This window comes from Hemicordylus capensis, chromosome 3, assembly GCF_027244095.1.
Source record: "Hemicordylus capensis ecotype Gifberg chromosome 3, rHemCap1.1.pri, whole genome shotgun sequence".
Taxonomy (NCBI): domain Eukaryota; kingdom Metazoa; phylum Chordata; class Lepidosauria; order Squamata; family Cordylidae; genus Hemicordylus; species Hemicordylus capensis.
Genome location: NC_069659.1, coordinates 44560508 through 44573366, shown reverse-complemented (window position 1 = coordinate 44573366; position 12859 = coordinate 44560508). Strand labels below are relative to the sequence as shown.

Sequence of the window (12859 nt, the reverse complement as noted above, 5' to 3'; positions counted from 1 at the left end):
ATCTGACTCAGTTCTTTAGCTACCATCCCCGAAAAGCCTGGTTAAGGAACAGGTATATGCTCAGTATCCTCTGCCATGAAGACGGACGCAAAGAACTCATTGAGCTTCTCTGCAACCTCCATATCCTCTTTAATTATCCCTTTCACTCCCTGATTGTCTAATGGTCCAACCGCCTCCCTGGCAGGTTTCCTGTTTCTGATGTATTTAAAGAAGTTTTTGTTATTCCTCTTGATGCTTTTAGCTAAGTGTTCCTCAAACTCTCTTTTTGCCTCCCTTATTGTCACCTTGCATTTCTTTTGCCAGAGTTTGTGTTCCTTTCTGTTCTCTTCATTTGGACAGGCCTTCCAATTTCGGAAGGAAGTCTTCTTCCCTTTTATGGCTTCCTTGACGGTACCCGTTAGCCATGCTGGCATCCTCCTGGACTTAGTGGTACCTTTCCTCCTTTTGGGTATACAATCTAACTGGGCTCCTAGTATTGTGGTTTTGAGTAAACTCCATGCACTCTGGAGTGAAGTGACTCTTCTGGTTTTCCCTTTCAGCTTTCTTTTCACCATACTCCTCATTTTGGAGAAGTTTCCTGTTCTGAAATTCAAAGTGTCTGTGTTAAGACTTTTTTGGTGATTCTTTACCCACATGTATGCTGAATTTGATCACACTATGTTCACTGTTCCCTAAAGGGTCGATGACACTGATATCGTGCACTAGGTCCTGGATTAAGTCCAAGGTCACCTTCTCTCTGGTTGGTTCCAAGACCAACTGTTCCTAGGGCACAGTCATCATTTTATTTATTTATTTTTATTTATTTTTGCATTTTTATACCACCTTTCGTTAAAATATAGCCCCAAGGCGGTTTACAAAAGTTAAAAACATACAATAAAAACACAATAAAAACAACATGCTAAGAGTATAAAAACATATAAAAACAGGCATAAAACAAACACACCCAGAAGCAGCAAAAAACGATTATGTAAAAGCCTGGGTAAAAAGCCTTTACAAGCTTTCTAAAAGCCATGATGGAGTCTGAGGAACGAATGGCCACTGGGAGAGCATTCCAGAGTCTGGGGGCAGCAACAGAGAAGGCCCTGTCCCGAGTGCATGACAGCCGGGCCTCTCTCATTGTCGGCACCCGGAGCAAGGCCCCCTCAGATGTCCTAGTCAAGCGGGCAGCAACCCTTGGGAGCAGGCGGTTCCTCAAATACCCCGGGCCCAAACCGTTTAGGGCTTTAAAGGTCAAAACCAGCACCTTGAATTGGACCCGGAAACGAACCGGTAGCCAGTGCAGCTCTTTCAAAATGGGGGTGATATGTTCCCAACGGGCAGCTCCAGATAAAACCCTCGCTGCCGCGTTTTGCACTAGCTGCAGTTTCTGGATATTCTTCAAGGGCAGCCCCACGTAGAGCGCGTTACAGTAATCCAGCCGTGACGTGACTAAGGCGTGGGTAACCGTGGCCAGATCTGCCTTCTCGAGAAAGGGACGCAGCTGGCGCACCAGCCGAAGCCGTGCAAAGGCACCCCTGGCCACCGCCTCCACCTGAGCTTCCAAAAGCAGAGCCGGGTCCAGTATACCCCCAAGCTGCGTACTTGCTCCTTCAAGGGGAGTGCAACCCCATCCAGAACTGGTAAAATCTCCTCATCCCGATTGGCTCTCCTACTGACCAACAGTACCCTCCGTCTTATCCGGATTCAATTTCAGTTTGTTAGCCCACATCCACCCCATCACGGCCTCCAGCCCCCGGTTCAGGACATCCACCGCCTCCCTAGGATCAGATGACAAGGAGAGATAGAGCTGAGTGTCATCCGCATATTGCTGACAACTCAGTCCAAATCCCCGGATGACCTCTCCCAGCGGCTCCATGTAGATGTTAAACAGCATGGGGGACAAGACCGAACCCTGCGGGACCCCACAGGCCAATGGCCACGGGGCCGAGCAGTAGTCCCCAGCACCACCTTCTGGACCCTTCCCTCAAGAAAGGACCGGAACCACTGCAACGCAGTGCCTCCGATTCCCATACTCGAGAGGCGGCCCAGAAGGATACCATGGTCGATGGTATCGAACGCCGCCGAGAGGTCCAGCAGAACCAACAGGGACGCACTCCCCCTATCTAGTTCCCGGCGTAGGTCATCCACTAGAGCAACCAAGGCAGTCTCAGTCCCATACCCGGGGCGGAAGCCAGATTGAAAAGGGTCCAGATAATCCGTATCATCCAAGACCCTGGGACGCCACCACACGATCTATCACCTTGCCCAAAAAGGGAAGGTTAGACACAGGTCTATAGTTGTCCAGGCTGGAGGGATCAAGGGAGGGCTTTTTTAATAGAGGTCTTACCACCACCTCCTTAAGGCATGATGGCATCCTGCCCTCCCTTAATGAAGCATTAACGATCACCTCCAGCCATCTGCCTGTCCCCTCCCTGGCAGCTTTTATTAGCCATGAAGGGCAAGGGTCAAGAGCGCATGAAGTCGCCCGCACACGGCCCAGGATCTTGTCCACATCCTCAGGCCGCACCAACCAAAAAGAATCCAACACAACGGGACCAGATGGTACCAGAGGCACGTCTGCCGGAACTGCCAAAACTCTGGAGTCCAGGTCAGCACAGATGCAAGCGACTTTATCTGCAAAGTGACAGGCAAACCGATCACCAAGAGCTGTAGATGGCTCCTCCCCCATTGTCCGGGGGGATGTGTGGAGCAATGTTTTCACCACACGAAACAGCTCTGTTTGCCTGCACTGAGCAGACGCAATGGAGGCGGAGAAAAAACGTTTCTTCGCCGCCGCCCCCCCCACTGCCACGGCGTAGTCCCTAAAATGGGTTCTAGCCCATGTTCGATCGGATTTGTGACGACTCTTCCTCCAGCGTCGCTCCAGCAGTCGCCCGAGTTGCTTCATCGCCCTAAGCTCCGAGGAAAACCAAGGAGCAGAACGGGCTGCACCAAGCCGGAGAGGGCGCTTGGGGGCAACCGTGTCAACAGCCCGGGCCATCTCTCCATTCCAGAGATCAACCAAGGCGTCGACAGGGTCACCAGCTCTGGACACTGGAAACTCCCCGAGGGCCGTCTGAAATCCAAGCGGATCCATAAGCCTCCGGGGGCGGACCATCTTAATCGGCCCACCACCCCTGCAGAGGCAGATGGAGCAGTCAAACTAAACCCCACCAGGTGATGATCTGTCCATGACAAGGGAGTGGTCTCAAATTCCCTCACCTCCAGATCATTTATTTCCCGGTCAGCAAAAACCAGATCCAGAGTGTGTCCCGCCACGTGGGTAGGGCCCGATACCAATTGAGACAGGCCCATGGTTGCCATGGAGGCCATGAAATCCTGAGCCGCACCCACTAGGGGGGCCTCAGCGTGGACATTGAAATCCCCCAAAACAATTAGCCTGGGGGAACCCAAGGCCACCTCCGAGACCACCCCTGCCAGCTCAGGTAGGGAGACTGAAGTGCAGCAGGGTGGTCGGTACACCAACAGAATCCCCAGCCTATCTCGGAGGCCCACCCTCAAGGACAAACACTCGAAATTCTGAGCTTGCCTGACCGGGCACCTGGAAACGGGGAGGGTCTCTCGAAAGATGACTGCAACACCTCCTCCCCGACCCTCGAGGCGGGGCTGCTGCACGATCTGGAAACCTGGAGGACAAAGCTGAGAGAGACCGACCCCGCCCAGCGCATCCAACCAGGTCTCCGTCACACATACCAGGTCAGCACGCTCATCCACAATCAGATCGTGAATGAGAGATGTTTTTGCGTTAACTGACCTGGCATTCAGCAGCAGCACCCTAATCCTCGAAGGAGTGTTCTCAGAGCTCCCTAGGGTCAGAGGGTTGGGAGAAGGGCCGGAAAAAGGAACAGGCCTCAATTGCCTGGACCGTTTTCCCCTGTAACGGCCTGCCCAACTCCCACCGCCATACCTCCCTCTGCCCGCTACCTGTGATATTGCTGCCCCCACTCCAGACCCACTTTTTTGCTCCCCCAGACACATCTCCCCAGACTAACCCACCATGGCTTCTTGGCTTAATTAAAAAACAAAACAAAACCAGGCTTGCGTAGTCTCCTGCTGACTTCTTAATTGTGAGAAGACGGCTCGGAAGGAGAGAGATCTTCTGGGCCTCAGGCAGCTGTTACACACACCTGAGGAAAGGTGGGGCAGGGCAAAGACAGTAGTCAGTCAGTGCCCCACCCAAGCTTCTGTCTTCTTCTCCCAGGCCCTTGGGCTAGCCTGCCCTGTATAGCAGCAGCAGCAGCCGCCAAAGCCCCAGCAGCAGCCCAAGGAGATGTTACACACACCTGAGGAAAGGTGGGGCAGGGCAAAGACAGCAGTCAGTCAGTGCCCCACCCAAGCTTCTGTCTTCTTCTCCCAGGCCCTTGGGCTAGCCTGCCCTGTATAGCAGCAGCAGCAGCCGCCAAAGCCCCAGCAGCAGCCCAAGGAGATGTTACACACACCTGAGGAAAGGTGGGGCAGGGGCAAAGACAGCAGTCAGTCAGTGCCCCACCCAAGCTGTTCCCCTTCTGTCTTCTTTCATCATTCAGTGTATCTAGAAATCATCATTCAGTATATCTAGAAATCTGACCTCTTTGTCATGACCTGACTGTGAATTTACCCAGTCTATGTGTGGGTAATTGAAGTCACCCATTATTTCAGCCCTGATTATTACAGCCTCTCCTTGACACCTCCCTGATTTCCTGCTGCAACTCCTAGCCACTGTCAGCATTTTGATCCGGAGGGCGATAGCACGTGCCCAGTAGCATATTTCCTTTCAGGCCTTGTATTGTCACCCACAGGGTTTCTGTGGAGGACTCCAGTCCACCTAGTTTTTCTAGCTTGTTTGATTCTATCCCTTCTTTAACATACAGTGCTACTCCACCTCCAAGGCACCCCTCCCTGTCCTTTCTAGAATTTATATCCAGGGAGAACAGTGTCCCACTGGTTTTCACTGTTACACCATGTTTCTGTTATGCCCACTATATCTATTTCTGCGTTAGCAACCAAGCACTCCAGCTCACCCTTCTTGGCTCGGAGGCTTCTGGCATTGGCATATAAGCATCTATACGCTGAATCTCTAACCTGGCATATGCTATCTTTCGTTTGACTCTTTGACACAGCTGGCACAGCCTTCTGTCTGCTCTTTATGTGGTTCTTCTCTGTCCCCTTCTGTTTTATCTGAATCTTTTACACCCTCGCACTTTAAAGGATGGCCTTTGCCGAACCGGATACTCCCCAGCTCCTGTCGGCTATTCCCCCAGCATCATTTTAAAAGCTGCTCTGCAATCTTTTTGATTTTAAGCACCAGTAGTCTGGTTCCATCTTGGTTCAAGTGCAGCCTGTCCCTTTTGTACAGGCCTTGCTTGCCCCAAAATGTATCCCAGTGCCTAATAAATCTAAACCCCTCCTCCCAGCACCAACGTCTCATCCACGCATTGAAACCCCTCAGCTCTGCCTGTCTCACTGTACTTGCGCGTGGAACAGGTAGCATTTCTGAGAATGCTACCTTGGGGGTCCTGGACTTCAATACACTACCTATCAGCCTAAATTTGGCTTCCAGGACCTCCCAACTACATTTCCCCACATCGTTGGTGCCGACGTGCACCACGACAGCTGTCTCCTCCCCAGCACTGCCTAAGAGCCTATCTAGACGCTGCGTAATGTCCATAACCTTTGCACCAGGCAAGCAAGTCACCGTGCAGTCAACACACGGGTCACAAACCCACCTCTCTATATTTCTAATGATCGAATGGCCTCTACTACAAAGAGGCCCCACTCACAGAGGAGTATCCCCTGTGTGAGAGGATATGGTCTCATCTTCCATGGAAGGGGTCCCTTCTAAAGGAGCATTTCCCTCTTCCTCAGACCAATGTCCTCCTAGCCTGAGACCGTCATTCTCCCTGACAGCAGAGGAGTTATCAGCCCTGGAGTGAGATGCCTCTACCACATCCTTGAAGGTCTCGTCCGCATGCCTCTCTGTCTCTCTGAGCTTCTCCAGATCTGCCACTTTGGTCTCAAGAGAACGAATTTGTTTCCTGAGAGCCAGGAGCTCCTTGTAGTGAACACACACCCATGACTTCTGCCTATGGGGCATATAGTAATACATGTGGCACTCTATGCAATATGCTGGGAAGTGCCCCCTCCCCTGCTGACTTTCTATCTTCATACTGGTTTTATTGGCTGTTTACAGTATTTAGAGATAGTTTATTAGAAGGATAGGTCTCAGCTGTAATGGTCAGCTATTTAACTGTCCAAACAGCCTTTCTCAAGAATATGAGGGAGGGATTTGTACTTACCTTCTCTTCTCCACCGGGCTCCTTGTGATCACAGGGGCTTGTTCCAGGCTCCCACACACACTTCCCACTAAACTCCTGCAAAACTCCAACGTCCTGTTTGCTATCCCTGTTCACTATGCTCTCGGGCCTTCACCTCTTATGTAGAGAGTAGGCTTCCAACTGAGACACTGGGTGTGCATCAAAGGAATGTGGGGCCTCCCACAGTCCTAGCTGACTCCACCCCCTCCAGGCAGGGACAAACAAAAACACAGGAGTTTGCTAGCCCTGGCAAATAACACACACACACACACACACACACACACACACACACACACACACACGGATTTATCCCTTAAAAGAGAAACCAGCCTCTCAAAATCTCCCCTCCTCCTGTTAGTTAGTTTGAAGGGGGGGAAGGCTAGATGTTCTGTTTAGAAAAGCTTGGTCACCTCCTCAAGATTGGTCTGCTCTTCACAGAGTAGGCTTCCAACTGAGGAACAACATTATATCTAAACAGGGCTAGTGTGACTGACCTTAAATTTACACTTTTCCTGTTTTACAGAGAAACAAATAGAGCACTTACTCATAGTTCAGTTTGTCTTTAACAGAACATCTTTGTTCAACTGATTCTTCTAAAAAGTGCTGAAACTCCAACACCACACCTCCACAAAAACAAACCATACTGGTACAAAATTCAACATTCATTGGACATATGCCATTAGGGATGAGCAAAAAACTGATTTTGCTATTGGTTTTGAGCTCAAAATCAATAGCAAAATCCTTGAATCAATTGGTCAGCCAGCTGTTTTGATTAATCAACCTTGAAACTCGCAAAACGTTTCAAGTGCCATTTTGAGGTCTTTTTCCGGGGAGAGCTGGTCTAACAATTGGGTTGCTAGGTAGATCAGTCCTCCAAGGAGGGCTGATGCTCTAAGTCCAGGGCGGAGGGCTGGTCTATCCGCCACGGGAGGCGGGTAGCCTAGCCCTCCGCCCCAGCGAGTTGGCCTGCCTCGGAAGACTGGTCTACCTGCCAACCCCAACTGGTAAACCAGCTCCCCTCAGGAAAACAGGCCGCAACAGAAGAAAAAGTTTTGAGCCAAAATGGGGCTGTTTCATTTCAAGTTCAAAATGGTCCATTTCAAGCTCAAATCTCTACACATTCCCTTACCTCCACCCCATATGAAGTAGCATTAGTTGTGTTTTCAGATCATTCCACACAATTCCAGAATGCTTCAGTGCCTATTTATAATTTTTCTGCTATTTTCTCTTGCTGTCTTCCTTAAAACAAATACCTTGTATACCCTAGTTAGATACTGTCATTATTAAAAACTAGCTATAGAATTAAAGGTTTCTTAAGTTGACAAAGTAATTGGAAGACATTTAATTAAGACAAATGGGATACTATTAAGTGAAATATGTTATATTTTATTAAGAGTTTTCAAAATCTCCCTCATTCCCATGATGGCTGTTACAGGATGGCATTATGTACCCTCCCCTCAAAAGATAATTATGATGAGCACTTGTTCAACTGACTAGAGAAAAACCATCCATTTCCCACATGTTTATCCTATTTGCTTTGTGTGTTTTTTAAAGTGTCCGTTAGATGAAAAAGCCCTTTGTCTTTGCACCTTTGAAGAAGCATGGCAATAATTGTCCTTAGATCCCCGTTTCCAATTTAAAAATGTGTAAATACAACACCAGCTATAAAAATCGATAGCTTTTCCAAGAACTGAACTTACCTTCCCTCCAGAGGAAAGGATTAATATTTAAAGAAAAATGCAGGTTCATAAAAATGTCTCCCAAGTCAACCCCCATTGCCAACTACCAATGCTGTCCTGAAGTCCACGAGGAAACAGCTAGCAAAACTACTAGAGATGAAGAAACGATCATTCCCTTGTAGTGGATTTTGCTGCCGAGGAACTGCTGCCAGAAAGCTGAATGTTCAACACCTGCGTTCGACTGACACAGAAGTTCTTCTCCATTCCCCCAACATTCATAGGTGCAAGAGGGACGCCAAGATTATGAGATCTTGGTTGGCATGCCAAATTCTACTGTGATGTTGGTGTATAAAGGGTTGTTTTCCACTGAGAGTAGCTTATAAGAGCAGGTGTTTAGCCCATCCATTTTCCATACTCGAGATACCCGATGCAAGAGATTCATCCTGAACAGGTTTTTAAGAGGTGGCAGGAGAGAGAGAGAGAGAGAGAGAGAGAGAGAACACAGAAACAAGGTATATAAATTTATCAAGTCAAAACAGCTTGAGTAGATACAGAGCAAAACAACAAATACTTCTGCCTATGGTTTCTTGCCAGGCTTGGTTTTCTGTAGTTCAGAATCTGCTCACATGTGGGTATTGGCCATGCTCTGCTTAGACTGTATATCACATTCCTCCTGTTTCTCATCCACCTATTTATACTTCCCAATGAGAAGAGGTTAGGCACAGGAGCACTCCCTTGACTCACCTCTGTGCATTTGCCTCATTGCCTTGGTCTCTTGTGTGGAAGATCATGGTGTATTTGGCTATGTTAGGGGGAGGCCGAACCACCTTCATCTTCTGCAGTTCGACCCTGAAAACAAGGTAGCAGTTAGTGAATAACAACTTGCTATTGTATCACAGAAAAGGAAGAGGTGGGGAAAGTCTCTTATGAGGAGCAGGACTTCATCTAAGCTTAAAACCAAAACAAAACACCCCACCTTAGAAAACAAATAGGCTTTGAAACACCCATGCCATTTCATTGAACAGGGCAGCTCAACTTCGGCCCTCCTGCAAATGTTGGCCTACAACTCCCATAATCCCCACATACTGGCCACTGTGGATGGGGAATATGGGAACTGTAGTCCAAAAGCAGCCGAAGTTGAGCAGCCCTGCTACAGAAGTACACAGAAGGTTCCAAGTTCCCTCCCTGCCATCTCCAAGACAGGGCTGAGATTCCTGCCTGCAACCTTGGAGAAGTTGCTGCTAGTCTACGTAGGCAGTACTGAGCTAGATGGACCAATGGTCTGACAGCTTCCTATGTTCCTAAGTAGTGCACAGATCCCTCTTGTGAGAACTGGTATAGCTTAGTGGCTTAGAGACTGAGGCATAGATCAGGAAGACCCAAGTTCAAATCATATCTTTGCCATGATCTCACTAGGTGGCCTTAGGAAGCCAGCAGCATTCAACTCTCATCTGCACTTATCTTACAGGACAGTTGTAAGATACAGGGTTGTTGCAATTACATGATCATGCATATGAATTAGTACTCTGAACACTCAAAATACAAATGCGAAGTATTATTTAAATTTAATAAACAAAGTACATACAAGTAGTGCTACAAATTATCCAGAATGAGGCATCGGAATTATGGACTTATATCAGACTGCAGGTGGAGGAGCATATTTTTTCAAGGTCCCCCCCATGTTAAAGCACTCATTGCATGTAGTAAGTTAGCAAATCAAGGCCGGGGCAGGGGGAACACACCAAAGTAACTCCCATCTCAATTTCAGCACTGTGCTCTAATAGCCAAGATCATCATGGCTGCAAACACACAGCCACAGTCTCTGATTTAAGCATGGGTTTATTTGGGGGGATATTTTGTACCCCACAACCCCTTAATTTTGCCCACAATAATGCCACACAGCCCTGGGAGTACTGCTTCCTGCCCTTACTCTGGTATATTTTTCGTAGGAAGCAATGAGAAAGTGCTACTGGGAAGGAACACAAATGGCAACCATTGCCAGGATCACTTGAACAGACAGTGGCTCCAAAAAAAGAAGAAGAAGGGGGTACCTTTGCCCCAAGTCTCAGGTACAAGTGAAGGCGGGTGGGAGGGGGGGGAGACACCATCAAAAGTACTTTCAGTTCAGCTCTTAAATAGCTAGTTCCCTTTCAAGGTTATATCAGAGGCGAGTGCTGCTCTCTTCTGGATAAACTGAAGAAAGCAAGATCCTTCCAAGGAAGTAATGTGTCAAAATAAATTTACACATAATATGCAAACGTGCACAGCGAATCCAAGGTCTGGTCTGAAGGCACAGAATGCAGCAACCTTGCTAAGTCTAAGCAGCTCTTGGTCTAGCAAGTCCAAGTGGATAGGACACGGTCTGGTAACTCCATTCTGCTGCCTTGAGTTTCAACATGAAAGAAGATGGGATATAAATGTATTAACTTTTTTTTTTTAAAGCCCAGCTTCCCTCTCTGGCCAGCTGCTTTTTCCTCTGAGGAATTCCAGGAGAGCTTTTATCCGTGCAAGCACGCCCATGGAACCCTGAAGGAAGAGAGCAAGGTGTGCTGGGAAAGGCAGTGTTGGGGACATCCCCCCGCAATCGGGGACACCCCCCCAACATTAGACCCAGAGCCACCAACCCAGAATTATATGGAACCCAGGCCTGTTGTCTGATTCCATTTTATAAGAGTTCAATTAAATGCCTGAACTCTAAGGTGAACTGACACCCAGATCTCAGGACTGCCTCAGCTTACTGCTCTGTGAAGGAAGAGGCAATCCAGCATTGTATTGTGAAATGGGCTATCAATATGCTAAAATGTAACTCACTATCAGATAATGTCTGTGGAAGAGGCCAGGGGCTGATCTCTCCTTTCCTGTTGCAAGAGGTCTATGTTATGATTACTCTGCTATGCCCAAAGGGGGTACTCAGCTGCTGTCTATAGAAAGCCCACTCTAGGAAAACACTTGTAGATTTAATCCTTGTACTAACACCTTTTAACACCTCTTGGAGACCAGGCTGGCAAATCTGGGAGAAGAGAAGGTGCCCATTTGCAACTCAGAGATGCAGATTTGCTTCGGGCAATGTCCCCCCCTCCCCTTCCAAGCTTACAGCTTACAGAAGATGGGATTCAGATCTCCCTGGACTGCCTGAATAATTAAAAGACGATATCCAGAAGGTAACAGCATTGTCACCTTTCTGGGGACCCAGGAAGGAGGAGATTTTGAATAGACTCTATGGGGATCAAAGGAAGATACAACTATAAAGAATGAGGCTTACTGGACAGAGATCGAGCAGTCTTTTGCCTACACGCAGCTTTTGCCTACAAGCAAGACTTGCTCATGAGTAATCCCAGGGTTTGCTGCCCAAGCAGCGGGGCTAGAGGCAGGAACTCTTTCCAGGGAGAAGGGACTGTTTGTGACTTCTGCTACACAGTAAGAAGTCAAGACTCCCCAGCCATGATACTTGCTCAAGAGCCATCCCACAGTTTGCTGCTAAGCCGCGGGGCAACAAGCAGGAACTCTGTCCATGGACAGGAACTCTGTGACTTCTGCTGCGCAGTGAGAAGTCAAGACTTCCCCAAACATGGTGCTCTGACTCTCAGCCTTGCTCTGAGCAAACTGCATGCTTGATCATCGCTCTAAGAAGGCTCCTGTCTCTAGCCACAGCCTCGCTCCTTCAGCTGAAAGCCCCACCGTTCTCAAGCCTCTGATCCTTGTAATATGCTGCCTTCAAAAGCCTTGGATCCCTCTTCCCTCCTTTCTGCTAATCACTGCCATCCCTCTCCTAAGCCCTCCTTCCTTCTTCTCTCTAAATGTTTTGTAAGGATTTGTTAGATTATTAGATGGCTGTAATTACTGATTGCACACACATATGTTAGTTAGGCACATTACACTACACTTTGAATCAGAAACATGTTTTTAATGTGGATTATTTTATCCTGATAAGCAACTTTTTATAATAAAGCCCATTGAACTTTCTGAGTGTCTCTCTCTCTATCTCTGTTTGCGCGCCCAGATCCTACATGGTCACCATCTCCAAGAACCAATTCAGTTTGTGTATGATGTGACTTTGCCTCTTTCCCTCTGAGCATGTACAGAGTGTGAAACCAGGTGTAGTTCACAACAGCAGTGGGGAGAGTGAACCACTTTCTCTCCCCACCCCCAACACCACACCATTTTCCTGCACTGAAACATCTTCCCAGAAGCCACTTTTCTTTAGAAGTTGTGGTCATCTTTTTAAAAATTCATTTGTGTTCTATAGATCTGCCCTCAATGAACCACAAAACAGATGTTTACGTTATTTAGATGGCATGATTACAAATATACAACTTTGCCCCTAGTCCATATATTAATTTGCCTAATAGCTAGTCAGGTCTTTGGTCCATCTATTCTCACACACCCCTCTACTACTACTACTTTTCATACAGGTGAACCTTGGTATTCACGAGGGTTCTGTTCTCAATTACTGCAGATAAGGAAACCGCAAATACTAAGTCATTCCGTCTATAGCAGGGATTCTCAACGTTGGGTCCTCAGATATTATTGGACTTCAACTCCCATAATCCCCAGCCAAAAGCCACTGGGGCTGGTGATTATGGGAGTTGAAGTCCAACAACATCTGGGGACCCAACGTTGAGAATCCCTGGTCTATAGGATCTGAGGGGTTAGGTTCCCGGAGGCCTGAAAATCACGTGAAAAACAGCAAAAAGAGGTGAAATAAAATGCTGGTCCATGCTCCAGTGGTCCAGCAATACCCCCCAGAAGTCCAAATTGTTCTGTTTTTCCCCTCACAGAAAACATTTTTTTAAAAAAAATAAATGAACCACAAAATGGCTCCATTTGACAAAATGGCAGCCAGAAACGACCTTTGAAGTCATTTCTGGCCATCTCTAAACCATGGAC

At 47.9% G+C, this 12859-nt stretch overlaps 1 protein-coding gene across 2 annotated transcripts in view; it reads right to left on the bottom strand.

The window, feature by feature from the left end:
- Positions 1 to 7658: 7658 nt before the first annotated feature.
- B4GALT4 (beta-1,4-galactosyltransferase 4) overlaps positions 7659 to 12859 on the bottom strand; it is a 57425-nt gene continuing 52224 nt past the window's right edge. For both annotated transcript variants that reach the window (XM_053312507.1, XM_053312506.1), the window contains exons 7-8: positions 8717 to 8821; positions 7659 to 8415 (exon numbers count right to left, since the gene is read on the bottom strand). In XM_053312507.1, the coding sequence (XP_053168482.1) occupies positions 8274 to 8415; positions 8717 to 8821 (247 nt within the window). In that variant the 3' untranslated portion in view covers positions 7659 to 8273. The remainder of the gene's footprint in view (positions 8416 to 8716; positions 8822 to 12859) is intronic.